This window comes from Felis catus, chromosome A2, assembly GCF_018350175.1.
Source record: "Felis catus isolate Fca126 chromosome A2, F.catus_Fca126_mat1.0, whole genome shotgun sequence".
NCBI classification, from domain to species: domain Eukaryota; kingdom Metazoa; phylum Chordata; class Mammalia; order Carnivora; family Felidae; genus Felis; species Felis catus.
Genome location: NC_058369.1, coordinates 111,352,870 through 111,380,192, shown reverse-complemented (window position 1 = coordinate 111,380,192; position 27,323 = coordinate 111,352,870). Strand labels below are relative to the sequence as shown.

The window sequence follows — 27,323 nt, the reverse complement described above, 5'->3', positions numbered from 1 at the left end:
AGTGGAGAGGAAGAAGAGTAATGCATTCCCACGGTCTTCCAAAGAACATCCCAACCTAGGTATTTCCCCACAAATTGGGCGGGACTTGTAGCTGAATCAGTTCTATACTGTCTTCCTCCTGCAGTGACATAGGCCATATATATATATACACACACACACATATATATACAGTGCCATTTTCTGTGTGCTGGGACTTGAAAAAGTTGGGGAAGCACTGATCTAAGGCTTTCAATTAACTGAAGAGAAAGTTATTCACTATTAAAAAGTTAAACTAAATGTTCCTACTAAAAGGAAGAAAGTTACAAACGGTCCAAGAAGCTCTTAGTGATGTTATATTAACAATGACATTAATAGCAATGGCTAATTTTTACTCGGCAGCAATTTTGCTAGCACATATTATATTATTTACATAGACGGATCCATTTAAACTTCACAAACACCCCAACAAAAAGATGATAATGTTAATCATATTTGACAAATGAGTAAACTGAAGTTTGGCACAACTAAATACTTTGCTCCAGGTGGAGTTGACAGTAGATGTTGAATTTGGAACTCAGGCCCTCCAACTATTGAACCAGCATTTGTAACCACTAGGCATCTACATCTAAAAGGCAGTTCCACAAGAGGATCTCAAAGACAATGAGAAACGCCATGATTTAACTTTGATGTGTGTGTAGTCAAAACAACATAACAATTGTCATGTTCAGTAACACTACTATTTAAATATCTGTAAAGATGAAGTCGATTCAGTCTCTAAAATTAATACGCGTAATTTTTCTTCTTTCTATGCTTTACCTTTCAAAAGCTATCTATAGAATACATGGATATAGAAAAATTAATACTATAGAGAGACCATGAAAATTATCTGATGTGCTGTATTTTTATCTAAAAATGTGTCTAGTAGAATAATGATTCATATAGAATACAAATGATCACAAATCAATTCAGTTTATGGAATATCAAGTTATCAATTCATCAAGAAAAAAAATCCACCATTAACCCCTGGCAAAAAATAAAAAAGTGACTATTATCACTAGAGCCAGAGTAAAAAAAAAAATATATATATATATATATTTTTACATATATATATATATATATATATATATATATATATATATATATAAAATTATGAGGGTTGAAACTACAGGATACCATTTAGATTAAACTATTAGGTAGATATTGTAGGTTCTGTTTACAGAGAATGTGAACAGGGCATTGTTATTTTACAGTACGTTCATTAAATCAGTATAAAGACTACACTGATGCGGAAGGAGGTTATTGTAATAGTAAAAGAATGAATTTGTGTTACTATTAATTAAGATATTGACCAGGGAAAGCAGAGCCAAAGAGAAAGTACAGAGATATGATGGCTTGGAAATCAGAAACAGGAGTATTGCAATTGCTTATTAGAAATAAAGGAGAGGAAATAAAGGTGATTTCACAATAATCTTTCCAGTGTCTAAGGAGTGGTTCCATGGATAAAATGGAAAAGCCGGATAAAACAGCGTATTTTAAAGACAGTGAATTTAATAACTGAGATGAGAGTGGAGAAATAAGTGAATTTTCCTTACAACTGATAAGTATTAATAAACATTTGATAGACTTCAAGTTACTTTTAAGGTAAAGAACAGGAGGTCTTTAAACCCTTAAATCATTAAGATATGCATATCCCTTCTAACACTAACAATTTACATTTGTATGTTAAACTGAGTAACAGCAATAGAAAGATAATGGCATGAGCGAATATTGGCTTGTTCAAGTTTGATAGCCCACCTATTTCTAAAATGATGTAGTGAAGTCTGTTTACATAATATAAAATGAAAGATGATCTAAAGCAGGATTCTATAACAGAAAATATAATGTGAGCCAAAAATGTAAGCCACATATACAATCTTAACTTTTCTAACAGCCACATTATGAAAGTAAAACAGGCAAGATTAATTTTAATAATGTTACATAATCTATTTAAAATATTATTTTAATATGTTACCAAATACATCTTTATCACTTAGGAATATATTTTTCCTACTATGTCTCCGAAATCTAGTGTGCATTTCACACTTACAGCATATCTCAGTCATACCAGTCACATGTTAAATTCTTGATTAATACAAGTGGCTACCAGTTTGGACGGTACAAATATAGGGGTCTTTGCAGAAATTCTGTCAACAGAAACACAAAGATGAAAGCAAAGAGGAAAACACGGGTTCAACATAAAATTTAAGGGCAAAGAAGACATGAGTAAAAATGAGTAACCAGGATAGAATTTTGTCTTACAAATGAGGAAAAATAACTCTGATTTAGTTTTTTTTTTTTAATTTTTTAAATGTTTATTTATTCTTGAGACAGAGACAGAGTGTGAACAGGGGAGGGGCAGAGAGAGAGGGAGACATAGAATCTGAAACAGGCTCCGGGCTCTGAGCTGTCAGCACAGAGTCTGACGCGGGGCTTGAACCCACGAACCGTGAGATCATGACCTGAGCCGAAGTCGGACGCCCAACCAACTGAGCCACCCAGGTGCCCCTCGGACTTAGTTTTTAAACATCACCAGAAAAAGGCATTTCTTAAAGGAAAAATAAACTTAATGTTTTGTTCAGTTTATATTAGGTACAATAAACAGCAAGATTGTAGCATTTATATGGTTATTGGGAAGAAAAAGGAAAGGAAGAGCCTCAAAAGCCAGGAAGCAACAAGAGATAATAACAGGAAGGGGAGAAATGCAAGACCAATATCAGCTAGAAATTAAAAAAAAATGGAGATGCTGCATGAGAAAATGGAGACCAACAATCAAGTTCTTATCTCTTTAAAAATAACTCAAATGGAAGAACATTTTTTTAAAAAAGTGTATATAACTCAAAAATGGATCAAAGACCTAAAAGTGCTAAAATTAAAAACCCTTAGGGGCACCTGGGTGGCTCACTTGGTTAAGTGTCTGACTTCGGCTCAGGTCATGATCTTGCGGTTCGTGAGTTCAAGCCCCCCGTCAGGCTCTGTGCTGACATCTCAGAGCGGGGAGCTGCTTTGGGTTCTGCATCTCCCTCTATCTCTCTCCCCCTCCCCTGCTCATGCTCATGCTCTGTCTCTGTCTCTCTCTCCCAAAAAAAAAAAATAATAAATAAAAACATTAAAAAAATAAAATAAAAAACTCTTAGAAGGAAACAGGGGTATACATCTTTGTGACACTGGATTAGGCAATGGTTTCTTAAATATGGCACCAAAAGCACAAGCAACAAAAGAAAAAAATAGATAAACTAGACTGCAGCAAAAATAAAAATGTTTGTGTACCAATAGAAACATCAAGAAAAGGAAAGAAGACCCACAGAATGGGAGAAAAAATTTGCAACTCATATATTTGATAATTTGCAATTCACATTTTGGATATCCAGCAAATATATTTAAAAACACTTAACACTCAACAACAAAAAGACTAAGAAGCCAATCAAAAAATGGGCAGAGGACTTGAATAGATATTACCCCCAAAAGATACAAATGGTCACTAAGTAAATTTAAAGATGCTCATCACCATTAGCAATTAGCAAAATAGGAATCAAAGCAGCAATGAGTTGATATTTCACATCCACCAGGATGACTGCAATTTTTTAAAAAAAGAAAATAACAAGTGTTGGAAGGACGTGGAAACATTGCAATCCCTCTTATACTGCTAGTGGAAAACAATCTGGCAGTTCTTCACAAGTAAACAGAAGTACCATAGAGCCCAGCAATTTCACTCCTAGGTATATACTATGCATATACTCAAGAGAATAATGTATGTTAACATAAAAGCTTGAACATGAACATTTATAGCAGCATTACTCATAGGAGCCAAAGAATGAAAACTATGTGTCCTTCAACTAATGACTGCATAAACAAAATGTAGTATAGTCACACAATGGAGTATTATTCAGTCATAAAAAGGAATGCAGTACTGATACACGAACCTTGAAAACATTATGCAGAGTGAAAGAAGCCAGACACACAAAAGGCCACATAATATATGATTCATTTATATGAAGTGTCCACAACAGGCAAATCCATAGAGACCTAAAGTAGATGTCAGGGGCTGGAGGGAGGGAACAAAGGGGGAATGATTGATTAACTGGTAGAGGATTGCTTTCAGTTGATGAAAATATTCTGGAATTAGGTAGTAGTGACAGCAGCACAGCATCATGAATATACCAAAAACCCACTGAATTGTATACTTTAAAATGGACAAAATGATAAATTGTATGTGATATGAAATTTATCTCAACAAAAACACAAAAACAAAAAACTATGTTGCAACAAATAGCTCACAACTTGTGAAGAAAAATAATTTGCCAAGTATTGGTGAATAATACTCTATAAACAGGCTAAGCAATTATTTAAATTAGAAGAGAAAAATAAACCAAAAGGACAAATACTATCAAAGAAGTAACAGCAGTAAATATTGTGAGAATAATCTGTAGTCGAGTTAAAATGCAAATGAAACAGAACAATACACAAAAAATAGAATATAGTCTATTTTGGAAACTATGAATGAAGAGTTCAAGGATCTTAGGTAAAAGCTATTGAAAATCAGGCCATAATTCAGGAAGTGGTTTAGGGCCCTTGGGCACCTCCAGAACATTATATCTGAATCAGACTCTCCCAAAGGGCTTAAAAAATTACATGCCTGGGCTCCATGTTGGGACAACAGAATCAGAACCTCTAGGAGGTGCAGTCAGAATCTGAATTGCCAGCAACTTCCCTCAGGAGGATTTTTATGCATCTTTCAACAGAAAAATCACCTAGAAAGACAAGAACTCAAGACAAATGTCTCTGTTCTTCCTCTCCCCAACATTTTATACAGACTATTTTAGCTCAAAATAATTATCAAGAGCAGAAGTCAAAAAAAGGTTTTAAAAGGCAGCGTTCTAGGTGCTTAGAAATTGGGTTCTTGGCCTTGGTTGGGAAATAAAGATAAGAAGTAGCAAAGGAGAGCTTGACCTAGTTGAAATCTTTTCTCCTCTCCCCCCAAAATTAATCTCAAGGGCAGGTATTCTGTTTTCCCTCATCCTAACACTGGCTTGGGTCAGAAAAAAAGAAACTCACAAATTTTCATGACTCAAAATGGTTGAATATCATGTGTCCAAGAATTAAGTCTCTCATCTGTGCATTAGACCAAAAAAAAAAAAAAAAAAGAGTCCTGATCTCCTACTTGACAACAAGGAAACAATGATTAAGAGAAAATTGATTCAAAACAGTTCGGAAATGCTGATGGGGGGCTGGAAGAAAGGAGAGAGAGAGAAGAGAGAAGAGAGAAGAGGGAAGAGGGAAGAGAGAAGAGGGAAGAGGAGAGAGAGAGAGAGAGAGAGAGAGAGAGAGAGAGAACTGGTGAATTAATAAACCTGTATAGGTGAAAAGAATTGTTGCATTAAATGCAGTGCGGTAGTAAAAGGAGAGAACAAGAACTCCAGTGCCAGAGTGCCTGGGTTCAAATTAGGACTAGACTGTCACTGATTGGGTGACCTTGGCCTTATTTAACTTCCTTGTGCCCCAGTGCCCTCATCTCTACAATGAGAAATAATATCTACCTCCTAAGGTTGTTGTGAGAACTAAACAAGTTACTAGACATATGTTTGCAATAGTTAAAAGTGAAAGTCTTTTTTAAAATCAAGATGACCCCAAAAGGTTGCATGGTCTAAACCTTCCACTTTATAAGCCTTAAAGAAGGTATTATAAAATTAGAATAGAGAACTTTTTAAATCTAAATAGATAAGTTCTGAAAAGTCACATTCCCAGTATCTTGTTTTATTTGCCAGAATTCTTTGATTGCCCTCCCGTACTTTCCTTTTAAAACCCCAATGGAGGAATTATCAAGAACAAAGGGAATGGTAATCTACATCTAGAATTCCTTCTCTTGCATTTCCAAGTTCTTGATTGTAATTGGTAATTACCTTGATTATTTATCATTATTAACTCACAATTGTATACCCACAATTCCATTACCATTATCGAAATAATCACAAAGAAATGCCAAATTAAAAAAAATAATCTTGTCTACCTATATATCCGTTGAGTACTAGGTTTCAAAAAAAATGTTGAGTGTCTGAATTCCTTTTTAATATCCTTTAGAGAAAAAAGTATAAAACTAAGTAAAAATTTCTTAAAGATAGTCTTTTTCAGATTAATTAAAAGTAGCAGTCTCCATTTCAGCAGCCACCTTTACCAATGAGAAGGTGGATTTTTACTGCCAGAAGAGGAAATCTAATGTTTAGTAACTGCAATTCCTGGCAAAAAGTATTTTTCTTAAAGAAAAAGTTTTTAACGTGAGATTGATACTTTTTATTGAACTTCCACTTTACAGTTTGAAAATCAGAAATGCAGTATAAAACCATTATCTAATTGGTTCCTCCAACTCCTTTTTGAGGATCTCTGGTATCAGGTTCTTCTTGTAATTTTATAAAAAGCCTAAAGGCAGGGTGCCTGGGTGGCTCAGTCAGTTAAATGTCCGACTTCGGCTCAGGTCATGGTCTTGCGGTTTGTGAGTTCGAGCCCCACGTCGGGCTCTGTGCTGACAGCTCAGAGCCTGAAGCCTGCTTTGGATTTTGTGTCTCCCTCTCTCTCTCTGCCCCTCCCCTGCTCATGCTCTGTCTCTGTCTCAAAAATAAATAAAACATTAAAAAAAAAGTCCAAAGGCAATTTTTAGAAAATTATAACTAATGGTATTCCAACAATTTTGATCAAATTATCAGATTTATGGCATTATGGAATAATAATCCATTTTGTAACAGTGATATTTAGCTCCAGAATTCTTAATAATCCAATGCAATATTGTTGTGAGTTGGAGTAATTTTAATTTGTAAGACATTAAAGTTTAGATTAAGGGAATCAAAGAATATAAAACAAATATTTTTAACCCGCTGAGACAAAAACAAGGTAACACATTATGAAGTTATGAAGTACTGACTGATTTAAATTGTGCTAGCAACTGACCAGAAGAGGAGCACAGTCTGTCAAGGCGCATGGATGTCTATGGTCCAGTTTCCTTTACCTGAGCCAGGCTCCTTGTTCTCTACTCTAGCGTTAGAATCATTGTTTCCATCTAAGGGGAAGTCATTTAATTATTTTTTTCTCTTTAAATTTATGGACTGTTACTTTATACTTGTAGGTCAGGCTGTCACTGTAATAGATAAAATTATTATGATACATGGAACATTATTTATTTTATTATTTACTGAGTGCTTGTTACACTGAAGGAATTATGTTAACCTTTTTAAAAATAATTTTTTAAGTTGAGCAAAGTTAGGAATTAACATTTATCAATATAAAGTTTTATATTTGGAAGGTGACATCAAAGATGATGACATATCATGAAAAAAGAGGCCACACTGGGGAAATGAAGAGGCAACAAATTTTACCTGTGTTTGCTATCTGATAATGGCTGACATAAGTAGGTTAAAATCATTGTTGGATTTATTATTTTTAATGGCACGAGAAATAATTGCTCAAAATATCTTCATTTTCTTGTTTCGACAACAAATGGCAAATATATTTTGGTATACGAGACCTAGTGCATGAGCTTCAAATTCGATTAAATAGATCAAGTTTACACAAAGCCAAATGTATGAAAGGGGATCTTTTAAAAAAAACTTTATTTGAGAAAGGAAGAGACTTATAACAGAAGGCAAGAAGGAAACATACAAACAATATATTTACAACACAAAACAAGAGATCACCTTCAAGGGTGTAAATTATAATAAATACAGTAGATTTTAAAAGAGACATTTATCAATTAATTCTAAGATGAATTAAGTCCAGCTTTCTTTTTCACTGGTTCCAGGTAGTTTCTTGATTAAATTCAAAGACTATCAAATTCAAACAATTAATGTCCACCAACTGTACTGATGAAGCTAGCTCTCTCAAATGACATTATAAAAAATAGGTTTTTTTTTGTTTGTGATTACATATCTTTGAAGTGATATTATACAAAAGTCTGCTCAGCCACATGTTCCTCCCCAAATAAAATGTATTTTAAAAGATGCACTATCCCTTTTTTATGAGATTGAAAGAAGACTTTAAAGAAAATGAATATTTATGAGATGGAAAAAATATACAATTTTATCTTAGGAATGCCATATTTTTAATGCAAAACAACTGACAAAAAGTCATTTTAATCTTAAGGAATATACTAACCAAAATATGTTGGTAATAGGAAAAGTTGCCTATTATAGCTATTTGTCAAATTATCAGGACTTTCGTTATATGGAAAAGTTTTAAACTTTCTAACTTCTAGTTATATTAATTTAATTTGAATGGAGACTTTTTAAAAAAGGATAATGTATCTTTAGCAGTGACCTTTTTTTAAGAAATATTTTTAAATGTCACAGCAAAATGTAAACAACACGTGCCAATAACATACAGTTGTTACAATGTCTACATTTGGCAAAATTGTTCTATCTCCTTTGAAACAGGATACTACACCTTAAAATACCTTGGATTTAGAAATATAAATATTTTAATAGAAAAAAACCTCACAAAGATTCTAGGTCAATTTGGATTATCCATATTAAAGGGGTCTTAATACAGAGAATCTTTAACTAGCTTAACAAAAGTAAACCTATAAAACAAGGTAAACATATCAAAAGGGAGTATGAAGGAAATGTTCCAGTGAAAAGCTTCCTTAACAATTTCCCTACTTGTGGTGTTATTTTCTTAGACAATAAATCAATTCATAGAGTGCCCTTTAAAAACAGAAAGAGTAAAACACTATCCTCCGTTTTTCCCCCCCTACATTCCTCATTACATGAATCACTTGGACTTCCTGTTTCCACAAGGCATTTCCTGTTCAGCCGCATAGAATCAGTTTTCTGTAGAACAGCAGGAACCTGACAAAGAACTGACTTAAATAAACAGAGTCTTCTGTTGCCTTCAAAGTTGTTTGTATTTCATAGCATCAAAGGACACAGTCCTTCTGAAGGTGCATTATATACAAGTAGATTCTGTTGTTAAGCCTAACTTTGCTAAATTTTTATTTGCCAAAATGGTATGGTATATGCCGGGTCATTATGGAATCATGCCTAAGAGATCCTAGTGATATGATTATGAAATATGATACACCTTCTTCTTTTAAACATAATTGTGACTTCATATCAGATAATCATCATACCATTACTACGTTTTCTACAATTGTAGATACAATATAGTATCTGATTGGACCATAATGCTGCACGTTACTCCTTGCCGATACTTGCATCGGCTTCATTTGATCTTTTTTGATAGACAATGTCATCCAATAACACAAGATAAAAGTAAAATGAGCAGTGCTAGGTGAGACATAATGTAATATTTAAAATAGTGCTGTACTTTGCAATCTATATATTTAAAACCACCTCTATTCCTAATATTTTCAATTGCAATCTATACAATAACCTAAGGACTATTGGCATGGTAACCAGAACATTTAACTTAACAAAAAAGAGAGAGGACGGAAGGGGCAGACTACCTTTAACAGTGTTCAAGACTGTAGTATGATACATTATGTACAACAATGTGAAAACTGAATTCTATATACCAAAAGAAAAAAAAAATTCAAGAACTAATAGAATGTTTCATTGATCAGACTGGGTGACTTGATCCAGCAGTCACTGATCTCAACAGATAAACTAAAAACAACAGTGAGTTCGTTTTCCTTAGAAGTAATTGGTGTGGCGGGCTTTGGGATGAATTTAAAGCCTATTAATTATGTGTATACTTATGTAGTATAATTTTAGTGTAACAAGTATTTCCTTACCAGTGGAGTTTCAATGAAACCTTGATATCTATATAGAAACCAGTATATAGAGAAATCTCTATATAGATATATATGTATTAAGTAGAATCCTTAAACACTAAAATCAAATCATTCAGAAATATAAACAGGATAGGAAATATCCATTTACCAAAACCTGCAATGCATTTCATATTCAGATAATGACTTTAATTACAAATCCTGGAGCTAAATCTTTGCCTATTACCTGTTGCATAAAAGCAGCCTGCTCCCCAGATTCCATTTCCTGGATCTGAGCATCTTCATCACTGTCCACTGGTTCCTCCTTGACCTTCACAGCCCCAACTTGTCCCAGTGTGTCATCCACACAAGCACTGCTGTCGCTCCTAGTGCTGTTGCCACTAGAGGGCGCTCTGTCTTCCTGCATCGCCTGGTCCCCCTGAAGCTCTTCCTCCGCTTCCTCGAGGTGACTGCCTGGTTGCTTCAGTTGTTCAATAGATTTCGAAAGCAGCTAGAAGAGAGTGTTCAGGGGTTCAAAATTCAATAGTCCTTGGTGGTAACAGAGAAGCAAAATACACTTTGATTTCTAATGACTCTACTTCAGTACATTCTGTTTCCTAATTTCTGAACATCAATTTCAGAACGAATTTGTATGCAACAAACTTCCTCAATAATACTGAATCTGAAGCAGTCCCATCATTTCTATATTGTATTGGTGTAGCAGGCAGAGAATAAGGTGTTTAGGTGCTTTTAAGAATCGGATTACTCTTTAACACACTTAGAAAATGGTGGGAAAAAGGTAAATAAGCTTCCTCTGGGAGAACCAGGAAACTTTTATAAGTACAGTTTGTACTATGACAGTTTAATCCAAATAGACCTGAGAATATTTTTCTGCAAAGAGAAAATGTAATGGAAATAATGGAACGGTAATGGAAAACTTCCACAGTCTCATTTTTATGACAAATGTCAACCACTATAAAATACAAACACAAATGAGAAATCCTTGTTTATCTAATTTTCCCATATCTAATTTTCCCATACCTAACTGGTCAAATGATAAACACCCTCTTATATATACCGGTAAAACATGGAAATATTGATTTTGAAATCCTAAACTTTAAAAAGATGGGGGATTAAAAAATTTATAGTAGAAATGTTTTATGAACATATCTAAACTAAATAAGAGGGAAGAAGAAATTATTTGTAATTGAAAATTAGTACTTAGGCCTTTTCTTGACTTTATAAATTACATTGTATTTAATCTTCAGAAGTATATGAATTAATTGATCAATGATTTTAAAAAATGACAACATACCTAATGTAAACAATAGCAAAATATCATAGTATAAAAGCTCAATAAATGGGGTAAAATACTCAAGATGATTTCATCTTACAGTAGATCTTGTTTTAATTGATAAGGTCCCCACTGACTGATCATCTGCAGATCCTGTGTTTTCAACAGTGATTAGTGTTCTGTTACATCAGTGCCCATGTAAACAACATGCCAAATATTGCTAATGAGCAGCACACTTAGAATACAACCACTAAAATCATGAATACTGATTTTTCTATGTCCAGTTTCAGCTTACCTCATACATATCTATGTTTCTTTTTTTAAAAGTTTATTTGTATTTATTTTGAGAGAGAGAGTTCATACAAGTGGGGGAGGGGCAGAGAGAGGGAGAGAGAGAGAATCCCAAGCATGCTCCATACTGCCAGTGCAGAGCCCGACGTGGGGCTGAAACTCACAAACCGTGAGAACCTGAGCCAAAATCAAGAGTTGGACACTTAACCAAATGAGCCACCCAGGTGCCCCTAACTATGTTTCTAAGACTAAATACATGCTTAGAGTTAGAATACCTAGTACTCCAACTCTGAAGGGTGTCTTACCCACTTTAGGCTTACAGACTTTCCTCCAGGCCACACAACCTCAGATGGCTATGCACACAGTGATGAAATCCTTAAATTTCACTGTAGGTAAAATTATTGGGAGTTTTCATTCATTTGTTCAATAAATATTGATTGAGCGCCAACTACGTTCAAGATACCATGCCCTCATGGAGCTTATAGTTTAGTGTGTTAGAAAGGCACCAAATAGATAAATAAGTTTATTCTTATTTTCAAGTATGGTAAATGAAAATGAAAATCACAGAGTGTTCTAAGAGTACACCCTAGTTGGCACAGGAGCACAACTGTGCATGGCTATGGGAGGTTTCACTTAGAGGGTGCTATGTTTAGGCTGAGACATGAAAGAGGAAGGATAGAAAAGGAGTTGTCAGTTATGTGTATGAGGGTTTGAAATAAGGGTAGAGAGCATTTCTGGCCCAAGGCACAGTATGTGTGCTGGAAAAAGGAGTTTAGTGGCATTAAAGCAAATGAAAGGCTGGTGGGGTTTGAGCACAAGAAGATGGGGAGAATGCTGGAAGATCTTGTTGGAGAGAGTTGCAGCTTATACTATATTTGGTTGGGTTGAGAACAAGATTCTAGAGAAATAAAGAACAATTTAGGATAAGCCACAAATAAGATGTAAACATCACCAATCTTAAGTTAGACATAATCAAGCTATGAGAATATCTATCAATCAAAATGTATGTCAAAATGAAGAAGGCAAATTAAATATTAATTTCCTTTGTGCCTACAATCTAATTTCTATTGTTCCTGGGCTGTCAGCATAAGAATAATCATCCCATCATGCTTTAAATGTCTCTAAGTACTTTATAGGAAATTATTTGCAGGACTTTTGTACCAATGCTAATCAGCTCTTCATATCATAAATACATAATACCTTGCATACTGCTGAGATTTTGGAGAAAAGGGACAATGTAATACTTCTAAACTTTCACTATAAAACTCTAGGATCCCATTTAATTGGCTGTTAGAAAAAGAACATATAACGCCATAGAAAATAAGCAGGGTTTTCATTAAAAAGTCCCAGTTTGGGCTGGGACACCAGGGGTAAGGACTTTGGGTGACAAGCATCCATCCATTCTTCAGAGAGAGAGACAGAGAGAGAGAGAGCTAGAGCTCATCAGTCTTGCAAAGCTTACCTCCATCACTCATCTCAGACGAGATATACAAGAGCAGGGTATAGAGGCTATTGTGGGGAGAAGATTGTATCTAAAGAAAGGTATTAGTCAGGTGAAGGAGGCTGCAAGAGCCCCTCAGAGGGACTATCTGCAGGCAGATTGCTATAGTTCCATCTTCTGGATGGATGCTTGGTGAGCTGCAGGACTTCTCCCTCTCATTACCAAAGCTTAGCTGGAGAAACTCATGGGAGCTAGCTCATCAGAGCTGGTGGGCCAAAGACATGTATGAAGGAAGCAGACACCTCTGGGAGGGGGTTCAAAAGTTCCTGAGCATAAGAACCTCTGTGAGTAAGAAAGAGTAAAAAATATGGGATGTGTGGCCATGAGACTGGAACTGAGGGGCCGTTCATGAAAGGTCCACCAGCAAGCACAGGACCACTGTCCAGGAAATGCCACGTCCAAAGTCCCTGCTTACTGAGCAGTGGCTGCGACTTCTATAGCTTCTGGATGTTTGACGATGGGGCATATTTAATAACCAAGAGGAAGCTATAAATACCACCTGTTAAGTAAAAGGGTGACCCTATTGCTGTTCGTCTTCTTTCCAGTCCCAGTCCCAACATGGCCACTCAGTACCTTGAACTCCTAACCTCTAATGGTCTTTTTCCTCTGTTCTACTTTAGCTCCCACAGCTGTGATTATACCTTTGCCTTGGTCTATTTTTTTTAATGTTTATTTATTTATTTTGAGACAGAGAGAGAGAGAGAGAGAGAGAGAGAGAGCGAGCGAGCGAGCGTGCACAGGGGAGAGGCAGAAAGAGAGAGATGGAGAGAGAGAATCCCAAGCAAGCTCTTTACCATCAGTGAGGAGCTAACGCAGGGCTCGATCAGACAAACCATGAAATCATGACCTGAGGCAAAATCAAAAGTTGAATGTTTAACTGACTGAGTCACCCTGGTGTTTATTGGTAGCTTGTGTACTTTCCTAAATCGCAGTTTCGAACATCATTCCCTTCTGGATCATCAGAATATTCTGACCCTAACCTCTCCTCAGCTCTGGAGGGTGCTCTAAGCAATTGAGCCTACCACATTCTTGCTGCCCACCCTCTCTTATCCCCCGCCCCTTCCCTCCTTGCTGGACTAAGCTCCATTCTCCATCAATAAAAATGACTCCCTTATACTGTCTTCAACTCTCTTGCCCTTTTCAACATGGGTTTTACTGGAAAAGTAAGACTTCTAACCTTGATTAATACTGAATCTCTGCCAAACCCAAGCAGCTGAATAAGCTAGGAAACAAACAAACAAATTACAATCATGTTGAATGTTTCTCTTCAAATTCACGAGCAAAACCATCAAAAGGGTCCTCTGTGCTGCCTGACAGTCCTACTACATTTCTTTAGTTAATTCATTCCCACTCTTTCCTTGACAATTTCAAACTACTGCCTGTCCCCTCCAACCTCTAATATTCAGACCTTTTATTCACTGCCTGCTTTGCTTCTTATTTCACTGAGGAAACAGAAGCCTCCAAAGGGAAACTCAACATCCGGCTACCATCACATTTAGCAAGCTCTCCTATTCACCCTTCGTGCTCCTGTTCTTTGGAAAGCAATGTCTTTGCTCTTATTCTCAGTTAATCCCTCGGCTTATGACCTGGATCCTACCTACTCCTGCAATTATCCATTCTGTCCTCCAACACACATTTCCCCTCTCTGCTGGAATATTCTTATTTGCACATTTTCAAAATGATAATCGATCTTAAATAAAACCTCCCTTGCTCCCCTCAACCAACCCCATTATTTAACTCCCTTCACAACAAAACTCCTTATCTCTTTTCACTGTCTTCATTTCTATTTTCCCATTCTCTTTAGAATTCATGCCAACAAGGCTTTCAACCACACCATATGACCAAAATCTCTCTTGTTAAAGTAAATAGTGACTGCATTAATTCTGAATCCAGTGGCATTTTAAATAGGATATTAATGTGTCAGTAAGGTAACGCATTTCAAAAAGGGCACCAGGACACAATCATAGCATCTTTGAAAGTAAGAGACTCATATTACTACTGTTAGTTCAGCCAAAGACGAGACAAACTGTGTGTTAATTTCCCAGAATATAGTTTTCCATAGATAGCAAGACTGTCAAAGAAAACCTCTAATACTGACCAAATGCTGAGTGTTCACAGAACATGCCATATGTATGTTTTAACAAAAAACCTGAAATCTGACCTGTTAATGTATTTTTGAGGTCATGGACATACCCACAAATCTCATCATTTAGTCCACAGATCACATTGGGTCAGTATTTACAACCTCACTGACAAAGATATGTATGTAACAATTCTTGGTGTGCAATAAAGAAACAATGCCATTTGTTCTAGTGAGTTCCTTTGGCTTCATCTATAGTTGTGATGTACTAAAGGAAACCTGAGGGAGAAAAATGCCAGAATGAATAATGCTATGATGATGCGGCAAAAAAGCCAAATAGCAAAATGATCTTCCAAGGGCAGAATTCCTTGATGGTTTGTAAAAGAAATGTTTCTTGACATAAAACAGTAACTTATGAGTGGAGATCATATACATATAAAATGTAGTCATTGGTAATAATGCTCTCCAAACCTTTATTTTATAAAGAAGGAATTTCATGTCAGGAGAACCTGAGCCATCTCCAAAAAAAAAAAAAAATAGAAACCTAGAATTTTCGATACACTTCCAATCTGCTTTCTCCTCTGAAACAGCTATATTCTGGTAACAACTGAATTAATATAAACAATTCCATTGTCTTCCTGAGCTCCAAACTTCATATTCAGCTGCTTCAACATCTTTCCTTAGATCTAGAATATCAAACAGGTATCATAAATTTTAAATAGCTCAAAGAAAACCTATATTCTCCTCCCACTCAAAATGTTTTGCTCACTTAATTGTCTCATCTGAGTGAACAGCAATACTCAATTGCATGAGTCAAGAATCTAGGATTTATTCTCGTCTCTCTCACTCATCATTTTTTTTAATAAATACCTGAAAGTGTAATTGATGCTTAGTAACAGTGCTTTGACACTTTTCTTCCCAGGTTATGAAGCAAATGCCAAGGTCTACATGAACAATAACTGCCGTTTTTTCACCATCTCTGAAACAGAATGTGCTCTTTGCGAAGTTTCACAAAACACAAGAGTGATAAATGGGATCTCCTGGAACCAGCTTTGCAAAATACAAATGCATAGAAGGAGTTAACCTAACTTCTTCTTCCAGGTATTTGACTAAAGCTGTTTTTGTTTAAGCAGTCAAATTTGCCAGAGTGGAAAAATTAGCAATTAACATCAACAAGAAAAATCTACAAACCAAAGTCACAGAAAACTTGCCTGCCAGGTTTAACTTATTATAGATTTTTAAAATAAAAAATTACTTGACATTGTTTGTAAGTTTCTGACTATGTATGAAGACATTCAGTACTCAGATTATGTTGTGTTGTATGTGTTTTTGAACTTCAAATGTGACCATTACAACGATGGTAGGGGCTAACCCTTTTCTAATTTGTACTGTCGCTGAGTGGCCCCAGATGCAGGGAGGAACTGTCTGCTCACTCTCAGTGGGGTAGCAGAGTCTCTCTTTGGTTGAACATCTGGAGGTGATCCCCCAGCAAAGTTGAGCTGTTGCCTTGCTGGCTACAAAACACAAGACAAAACATCTGTGTGACAGATAAATGCACAGACCTGTGCGAATCTCGGCTGAGGGCCCATCTGTAAAACACACCGTGTGTCATTCATCTGACACCAGGTGAGGTACTTTGGTGGGGAACCCAGCAGAGAGGAAGATGATGGCTGTGCTTCTCCTTCTCCTTTTATCTGTGTTCTTCCTCATCTGTCAGTGTTTCCCTGTATTCTCCATGCTATTGCACACCCATCGTACCGAACACTAAGAATGTTGCAGGCAATCTATGACCATTGTGGGTTTGTAACACACACTCATACATACTCATGCCGATATTCCAAGGACCAGGTATGATAATTTATCTAAATCTCTAACACCTTAAGTTTGCAATTCCATTCTTATCAATCCCTGCTAGGATCATAATTACAGCAAGTCTCTAAACTTCAATGTTCTATATTCCATGTTAAATATCATCTCGTCTATTGGCAAATGATGTAAAATTAATGAAATAATATTTAAAGGCTGTGCTGCTAACCTTTACACATGAGCACATTCAGCTCATCTCTGTGTAAGTTACATTGAGACAAGCCTAAAAGTCAACATAAGTGCTGTCAAACAAAGTATCTTTCAATTCCATATTTTAAATTTTTCCCACAGAGATCTTTTATGTCCCCACAAATATCTTTAGTTTTGGGATGGCAACTAAGAACAAGAGTGTAAAAGGAGTAAATCTGTTTCTGATGGACATCTGGTTTTCTGAAATTGTCAACAACCCATTAAGCACAAGTGTTTGAATGTGATTATTAAAGTACGCAAAATGACCTTCAACCCAACTCATCACTTTCTTATTCTGCCTCAGATTGTAAGACAGATTTTACTTGGGGAATGGCAATGACACAAGTTTTTGTTTTTGTTTTTGTTCTTGTTTTTTCTTTTAAATAAATGCAAAACTCTTCTTTTGGAACACGAAACCTTTCCCTTAAGCTCCAAGGAAACTAGATTGTAAAACAATGATAAAATTCTGTCTCAAATCACAAATAGATTAGGTATGTACCAACTGTTCTCAAAAACAACATGCAGTGTTTGGAGGGTTTTCAAATCAAGAGGTCTACTTAGAGAAGAACTCTACCTCAAGCCAAAATACTCCATGTCATTTCACTTCTGTGCATTTTAGGGAAATAACCAGAGGAACCAAAACTAAACGACAAGAGAGAAATATTTTCTAAATATTGGTTCATTATTCACATAAATTAAGTCTAAACTGAAAAATATTCCTTCTTCCCAATATTGAAGAGATATAAAACTAATCCAGGGATTAAGTGAATACTTAATAAACACGTGTTTATCTTTATAACTTCAAATGGTTGTCTAAATCAATGCATGCAATTAAAATACCCCTTTTCTGGCTTCAAAACATCCTAATATATCAATAACTTAAGTAAGTGTTAACCCCCGGAACTGGAAAGGATACTGAAAATTTCCTCCTTCCAGTGAGTTTGAGAAAGTTACTCACCCACCCTTTATTCATTTGACAATTTTTGTTGAACACTTACTATATGCCACATCCTGAGAAGAGTAGTCAGGCAGGCTCTCAGGAAAGGAAACAGAAAGTAAGCAATTGAAGACTGGAACTTAATGTGGTAAGAAATGATGGGGGAAGGGGTGAGCGCCTGTGTCTCATTTGTATGGGCAGGAAAGGCCCTCAGAAGATGTGAGGTTTAAACTAAGAGGGGCTCCAACACCACGGTCAAGTCATGAGCAGATCTGGAAGTTGAACCTACCATACAGTACAGTGGATAACACAACTCCTGGAGATGGAACAGCATTCCCAACAGACTGAAAAGGAGGCCAACATGGCTGAGGCTCAGCAAGTAAGGGAAGGGAGTAGGAGATGAGGTCAGTGACAGGGGCAAGAGCCAGATCACAACAGCCTTGCAGGCCACAAAAAGATGTTTGGATTTTATTTTATGAACAATAAGGAGCAACTGGGCAGTTTTAAGCAAGCCCTTAACATGATTTGATTTGCATTTGTAAATGATCACTCTGGTTGCTATAGAATATTGGATGTAGGCAGGCAAAAGTAGAAACAGAAAGATCTGACTTTTAGAACACAAAAAGTTTAGCAAGAGAGTGTTACAAGACAACTAGAACACAAATGACCTATTTTTCCTTCTTTTACATCACTATGTCATTTTATGCATTTTTATATTACATAATAGGATTTTCCCCTAAAAGTCCCCTTTCCAATCTTTAGTTGATAGTACACTTTCTTTCAAAGTTCTCTTTCTTTGCTTTTTAAGGGCAATGAATAGAGGCACAGTTAAGGAAAGGCACCCTTGGCAATTTTGGACTGTGTCTCAGAATAGACAAGATCTCAAAGCCAATGATCTTCAGATCAACTGACTGATAAACATTTCCCTTTCTCCCCATTTGCCAACCCTTGCTTTGGTCATCTGGATAGCAGTACAAGCCCTATTTAAAATGGATACCAAGAATAAACCACAGAAAACAATTGCCACATGGAAATGTGGGCCCCGGTGTAGCCAGATTTTCAATTTTTCAGACAATGCCAGAAATCAGATTTGCATTTGAAATCTTTCTATTTTTAAAGATTGACAAAAAATTGAAATGCTTAAGATACCAAGCTGTCCAACGACAGCAGTCCACAGAGTGTCCACCTATGACCTCTGAAAATAATCCCTTATGGCCCTTCTTCCTTAAACATTCTATGGTTTAGATCATTTAGAGCTGATGTCTGCTTGCTCTCAAAATATACCATCCTTCATACTTGTTATTTGTTTTATGTTTCCCACACGGTCAAAAATTCAACTACTTTGCCTGGGGCTGGAGGTAGGGGTAGGAATTGATGACAAAGGAGCAAGACAAAGAAAGTTTGGAAGGTGAGGTAACTGCTCTCTATCTTGATTGTGGTAATTATATGACAATATGCATTTGTCAAAACTCACCGGATTATACAGCAAAAGGAATATATTTTGCTGTGTAAATTACACCTCAATAAATAATTCAATAATTAACATATATGCTGTTCCAAACAGAAATCAAAGGTCCGCTTCATGATGACTACAAAGACTCAAGCGGGAACAAAATTTAGTAGTTTGGTTTACAACAAAGTAGCTTGATGCAAGATTGAGGCAAGTAGGAAATGCGTGTCTTGGAGATATTTTAGCACTTCCAGATAACCGTTTTCATTAGCAGAATAAAAACAAAAGGAACTATGAGTGCTAAATAAGAATATAAATACTGCATTAAGATTTCAGTCGTGCTCACCATGTTTACAAAGCACTTTCAGTACATCCTTTCATGGGATCCTCACTATAAACCTCTAAAACGTGCAGATTAGAGAATTATTGGACAAGGAGGCTCAATACTTTGTCCAAAGTTGCAAAACTAACAAATAATTCTGCAAGACATCAGAAACTTCTCTTGGAAATGTTACCAAGCATTCTAGATTTTGCAATTCATATGAGCTACGCATTATATAGAACTATCTTGGACTGGAATGATCTGTTTGCAGGCCTATGAACCATTCGAGGGAAAGAACAGGCCTTCTTTATTTTCATTTTCAGTATGCGGAAGCATAGTGGTTGCTAATAAAACATTGTGGAACACCATCAATGACTCCATGCCAGAATATTATTTTTAGAAGTGAGTTTTTATTGCTGGGTGATACAACTCAGTCGATAGCAAGAGAGTAATGGTGCGTTTTGGATATGGGAGCTTAGCCCTGGATGCAATTCTGCCTGAAGGAATGGGAATACTCTAGATCATATGACATTTCAGGGTCACTATAATCCCTGAGATTTTGTAAGTATTTAGAGAAAGGGCAGAAAGATACAGGGGAAGAAAACTAAAATCAGGACTTTATAAGCAGCCAAAATCTATAACAAAGGGACTGCTACATACTGGTGGTTTTCATGTCCACAAATCACTTAGCTATATTAAAAATTCCTTAGTAAGACTTAATTATTTCATCCTGTCAAATGAAACTATTTGTCAAGGTTGAGAAACAACCAAATTATTTAGCTTTCCTCTCTCTTTGAACAGCCTGGAATCAACATCAGTCAAACCACTCACATGGTTTAATTCCCCAGATATTTTTCTTTCCCCTATTTTCTTACCTCATAGTCATGTCCAACTATTGTTTTTCTCATTCAGTAAAAGCGTCTCTGACTAGATTAACAGTGCAGAGTGAAAAGGAAAGGTCGAGGTCCTTCCCTTGGTCTTCAAGTTATGAAAGCAGCACTGGGAACGTTTATGAAAGTTACACATTAATCCACTGAAATGGTCATTTAGTTTCTTTTACAAACACCGGATTTCATCACATCTAATAATAAAGCAACAAGCCATTTTCTGTATATTATAAACCATCAACTTGTAATTATGTAGTGAAATGGTTCTATATGAATTCTCTACGATGATGTAAGCCAGTATTGCAGTAAGTGGTTTTTTTGAAGCTCAGCACATACCTACACGAATCTATTTACACTGGGCTAATCATGTCGAAATAGCATCTATTTAAGGGCAAAGTCAAAGTTTCTTTTATAAACCTCTATAGATAGATAAATAATCTAGGAGGCTTTTTACTGTTATAAAATTAAGACTGCCTTTCAGTGCTTGCTAAAGTTTTTGGACATACTATCCATCTAATGGGCAAAATGTAATCCTAAATTGTTGATTAAAGGCTCTGCATGGAAACATACTGTCAAATGGATAGAGAGAAATTAAACCTGACAACGGTAATGCCTACTTTCCTAAATGAAAGCCCAGTTCAAGTTTCTACTCATCCATTTTTCAAAACATAAAACAAGGCATTTTCCAACCACCCAGAGAGGAGATGCCAAATTTGCATTTCAGTTGAACTTGATGAAGTCAGTAGACTTTCAGCATCAGGCCAGCTCAGAACTCTTATGAGAAGATGTTTGCCCAATCTAAAGAAATGACGATTTTACGGCATGCAAGAAAGGCATGAAACATGGTCGGGCTGTACTGCACTCACAGCACTGTTGGGAAGCTTTAATATCCAATGGATATCTGAATGTCCCACCATGTAAATCAACTTCCAAATTAGTCACTGGAGGGAGGACAATGTGTGAAAAGTTGGGAAGTAAGGTCAGGAAAACAAATTTCTTCATTTCAGCAAATCCAAACCAATACCAAAAATAAATAAATACATAAAATAAGATCACCCTTTTTTTTTGTTTGATTGCTTGTTTGCCTTCTCTTCAATTGTAAGTTCTCTACTTTTTTGCAAAAATAAAATTAGGAAAAACTTGTCTTGGAGAACCTGACTGGCTCAGTCAGTAGAGCACGGGACCCTTGATAACGGAGTCACCAGTTCAAGCCCCATGTTGGGTGTGGAGCTTACTTAAAACAAAAATTTTTGTTAAAAAAAGAGGGATTCCTGGGTGGCTCAGTCAGTTGAGTGTCTGACTCTTGATTTCAGTTCAGGTTATGATCCCAGGGTCATGAGATCAAGCCCCACATTGGGCACTGTGCTGAGTTTGGAGCCTGCTTAAGATTCTCTCTCTCTCTGTCTGCCCCTCTCCACTGCTCGCATACTCGCTAAAAATAAAAATCAAAAAAAGAAGTAAAAAAGAGTAAATAAAAAAATTTTTTAAAGGAAATCTTTTCTTCTGCTTGGTGAAGAAAACAACACTAAAATCGTAAGTACACATTTAGGTTCAGGACAGGTTTTTGTGTCATACAACCTATGTCAGAAGTCTAGTTCTGCCAACTTCTAGCCTGTCCCCTGGGTCAACTTACTTAAGCCCTTTAAAATTAACTTTCTTGATATTAAAAAGAGTGAGTTGTTAAGTCTGAGAAAATAATGTACATATAAGAAGGTTAGCATTGTGTCCCAGCTTACAGTGGGTCCTACTTATAAAAGGGAGCTGGTATTACGTGAAAGACCCTATCTCTAAGGTACCTATGGAGAAGGTGCTAGGAAGAGCCACAGTGCATGAAAGATACACCAGGAGTAATAGGTGCATCAAAAAGCAAAGATGGGTACATCATCCTCATCTAATTATACTTAAAATTTTAACCTTCCCACAAGAAGCCATGGATGTAATCACCTTTATTAAAATAAAGCTAACACAAAGCGTTTCCTTGCTGTTTGATAATAGGACATGAGACTTAAAAATATAAACTTTCTGGAATGTAACATCTTTACATTTGTTCTTCAAATAAATTTCCTTGGGAAAACATATGCTTTGCTCAACAGTGCACAAAATAGTTTTATTTTAGAACTACCTTTGGGGATATTTTGTAAGAACAAAATAACACACATATATGCACACTATGTTTGTGTGTGAGCACAGGTATGACAGACTATAGTCCCCTGGGTTGCTGTGGATGCATGATGGGGAACAAGGAGTAGGTATGAATCATGAGGGGTTATGAAGAATATATAACATTTCTGTTAGAAAATTATATCAGGAAAAAGAATACAACAGATATTACTCAAATAAACGGTCAAATTCTCTTCTAAAATTAATGAAAACTCCCCATTTGCTCCGTTCCTGCATTTGAGCAAAATTATATTCATGCCTTGCTTGTCAGACATAATTTCTACCTGTTTTAATAAGGGCAACACAGGACATCTGCTTGGCCTCCCTTTTACTAATCTTGTCTTAGATACATTTTTATTATGATAAAATAGCACTCATGTCAAAATGCCTAAGTATCATAGTAATAAATATATAATAAATACTTATATCTACAGTGAACTTTGACATATTTAAGATATCATCTCATGATTTATCTTGGTTTTTAAAAAAAGTGTTGGCTGATGTCCAGTCATAGGAATGCATAAGATATTTATCACAGAGTATATTACAAAGGGAGAAAAAGAAAGAAAGAAAGAAAGAAAGAAAGAAAGAAAGAAAGAAAGAAAGAAAGAAAGAAAGAAAGAAAGAAAGAGGTAAAAAAGGACAGAAGAACCCAAGGAGGTAACCAAACAAGTCTCAAGTTTTACTTCCTCAATGAAAACAATTTTCTTCCTCATGTTCCGTATCCTAGTACATAACACATTGTATTACCGTTTACTGAATAATTCACTCCCTTGCTCCCCATACTTTAAGCTCCATGAGGACTCTGAATGTCATTTTCTTAGTGATTAAAATAGTGTCTGGCACAAAGCAAGAATTCAATGAGTTGCTAAATGGATAAATGCATAATAAATTGGTATTTCATTCAAATAAGTACTGAATGAAGAAAGAAATTTCTTAAATTTTCTGCTCATGTGGTTTTGATAGAATGAATATGAAAAACATAGGTATTAGAACAATTCTAATTAAAATAGAAATTATTCAGTGTGCATCAATGCTATCCTATACATACTATAACAGAGAAACAATTTAAAGAATAATGCCATTGGGCAGGGGGCAGAGGTCAAGACCAGATTATCTCACAACAAAAATGCCTGAAGACACTCAGGAAAATTCCTGTGTATCATTCAGATAGTGTTACAACTAGAGATTTGCCCTTCTATTAATTAGGCAGTGATTGGTATATTCCTTCAAAAATCATAAAAAAAACTGCAGTGTGTTTTGTTTTCATTAATCATAGTCTTTTTTTTAACAGAAAAATCTGCGGCAAGATTCAAATTTAAAATTATCCCAAAAGAAAATTGCCAATACCCTCTTACTTTTTTGTTTGCCTTTTTTTATTTATGGGGAAAATTTTGCTTTGGAAACCATTTTTATCTTTCAGTAAATAAACAAAAGATACCTGGCAAAGCATCAATCCTCTTTTTTTTAAACGTTCATTTTTGAGAGGGAGAGCACCCACACATGGGCACAAGCAGGGGGAGGGACAGAAAGGGGTACAGAGGATCCAAAGAAGGCTCCATGCTGACAGCAGAGAGCCTGATGTGGGGCTCAAATTCACAAAACACAAGATCATGACCTGAGCCAAAATTGGGTGCTTAACCGACCGAACTACCTAGGTGCCCCAACATCAATCTTCTTTTGATACTAGCGTAAAGAATCTTGGTTTTTAAAAAATGCCCACAAGTCATTGTTTCATGAATGTACCATACCTTAGCAACAGAAATTGTTTAATGCATTCCTGAATACTTTAAATGTCTCAAGAAAACAAAAGAACAAATAGTGTAAACCATGATTTTTTTTATGGTTAAACTTCTCAAAATACCTTCAGTGAAAATAAAATATTCAACCTGATGAGTATAAAGACAATTCATTCTGACAGGTTTTCCACTTACATTTCTACCTTGCCCCATTTTGTAAATATAACAATACAAATACTGTATATACCCATTCCAGGGATATTTCTGCTAAGCAATTAAGTACTTACACCATAACTGTATGAGACAAATAATCTAATCCTTATGACACACAAATTTCCCATGTAAATGTCATTTAAGTATCAAGCAATGGGTAGGTAAGTTATTTAGTATGATTAATAATATTTACATTGTATAGTTATAGTAAGCAGGAATGACGGCTTTCATAAATGGTTGATTCAAATAATAGTAAGATACAACAAAGCTTTCCAAATTTAATAAGTCAATTATTATATAAACTCTGAAAAATATAGATTTGCTTTGACTTCTAATGATGATTAGCAATTCAATTACATCATTAAAAATTTCATACTAGGGGGAGGGTCACCTGGGTGGCTCAGTCGGTTGAGTGTGGACTTTGGCTTAGGTTATGATCTCCTAGTATGTGAGTTCAAGCCCCACATCAGGTTCTGTGCTGACAGCTCAGAGCCTAGAGCCTACTTTCAATCCTGTTTCCCTCTCCCTCTGTCCCTCCCTCACTTGCTCTCGTGCTCTCTCGCTCTCTCTCTCTCAAAATTAAAATTAAAAAACATAAAAAATTAAAAAAAAAATAATACCAGCAGGGCACCTGGGTGGCTCAGTCGGTTAAGCATCCAACTCTTGGTTTCAGCTCAGGTCATAATCTCACGGTTGGTGGGTTCAAGCCCTGCACTGGGCTCTACACTAACAGTGCACAGCCTGCTTAGGATTCTCTCTCCCTCTCTCTCTGCCATCCCTCTCTCTCTCTCAAAAATAAATAAATAAACATTAAAAAAAATTTCATGCCAGGAAGGACAATCATATTTAATATGCTATAGGTTTAGAGACAAATACACTTATTTTTTCTTTTGTTGTCACTGCATTTTTGCTTCTCTAAATCTTAAAAAAAAGTTGAAGGAGCAAAAGAAAAGGACATTTTCAAACAGGGTATATGTATACCAGTGTCTTTATGTGAGCATGTATTTCCTGCTACCATAAGTACCTCAAGAGCAGGGACATTTTTATGATGCCAACTATTTGGCTCCAGTTTGAATGGATTCAATATAGATTCATCCATTTTAACAGGAAAGAAAAATGACATAAATTAAATTTTCTGTGGTTATTTCTCATTAATGGGTATTCAAAATGGTTAGAATACACATAAATATATAATTATACACAAACGCATTGGTTTTTGGCATCTCAGTTATGGCCCTCACATAATGTGAAATAAATGTTTTCATCACCTCCTGGGGAAGGGAGAACAGTAGCAATTCATTTCTTGATGGTTCTATTGTGAATACTTCAGAATAGGTCAGAGATTCAATATTTTCTTCTTTAAGATTCTTCTCTGTTCCCTCACACAATTGAGGGCAGGTGAAATATTTTCAAAATCTGGAGAATACCCAATGTGCATATGCCATTTGATCAAACATATGGAATACATACTTGGAGAAAAGCCAACTGGAGACCTGCTTGAGTAATCTAAACACCCAAGCTGAGAGGGGTTAATATATAAAGATCAGCTTTGTACTTTGAAGTTTTCTGGACTTCATTTTGCCTAATTAAGACAAGATTTAATAGTCAAACCACTGTACAAACATGTACCTGAGAGTATAGGTTTGTTTCTAATTTTGGGAAGAATTCTTAACAGATTCCAAGGAATCAGCTCCACATGGGAGAAGGTCTCTGATAAGATTTGCTCTTCTCATTGCTCAAATGCAAATGCCTGCTTTTCATCTTAGTTTCTTCCATGTGACTGAGGTTAGCATCCGCCTGTCAAAATCTCAAGTGTGATACTAAAATATAAAGATTCTGTTATTAGCATACCACTGAGTCTGAAACACCAGCATCTCTAGGTCATGAAAAATGTATTCCCAAATAATCTTAAAAGTATCAACAGGAATCTAACGAACCTAATTCCAGATCAAAATATTATGAGGCAAAATGTAGGATTCCCAGTCTTTCTTTCTGCATAAATTTTTCCTCACTGGTCACTGGACAATCTTTCAGGAATTCCCAGTAGTTATAAGTAGTGCTGAGAGACCACAAAACAAACAAACTGAACTCTACCATAATATAGCAGACATATACTCTTAAATCAAAAGTACTCCGTCACTACACAAGAAGGAAGTTGACTGCCTCCAGTGAGACTGATTTGATACAAAATAATTTGATAAATTTAGAGAAATGTGGTAGCAACGAAACAGGCATCAATCTGATGATATATAAAGAGTAATAAGCAATATAGTGAAATATAGTCTGCAGTAGAATGAAAGATGGCAGGAAAGGTAGTTACCACCGCCATCTATCCCCTGGTCCTATTTCCCCAATCCCACACACATACACATCATCTTTGAAAGCAGCAAAGGGCTGGGCTGGAGGAATTTCTGTTCAGTAGTATGGTATTCAGCCTGTGTTTCCTTCATGGCTCTGCCTTATGAAGCTGGAGGCCAAAGAGAAGAGAAAAACTCTCGCCCTACCCTACCTGCAATAAACACATGGTAAGTGAGCACATGATAAAGACCCCCTTTCTCCTACATGCTATTACAAAGATGATTTGACCTTTGCCCAGGAGGTTTTGCTTTGTTTACATCATGATACAATAAAACTTTTAAACAGTAAGCCACTTTTTAGCTACCTATC

General features: G+C 35.9%; 1 protein-coding gene across 31 annotated transcripts in view; it reads right to left on the bottom strand.

The window, feature by feature from the left end:
• The window catches only part of HDAC9 (histone deacetylase 9), a 939,894-nt gene that overhangs the window by 366,653 nt on the left and 545,918 nt on the right, over positions 1–27,323 (bottom strand). For 24 of the 31 annotated variants that reach the window (XM_019825556.2, XM_045053248.1, XM_045053242.1 and 21 more), the window contains one exon: positions 9,975–10,238. In XM_019825556.2, the coding sequence (XP_019681115.1) occupies positions 9,975–10,238 (264 nt within the window). Of the gene's footprint in view, positions 1–7,596; positions 10,239–27,323 lie in introns of those variants that run through there. The other 7 variants (XM_045053249.1, XM_045053253.1, XM_045053251.1 and 4 more) reach the window with 1 other exon arrangement.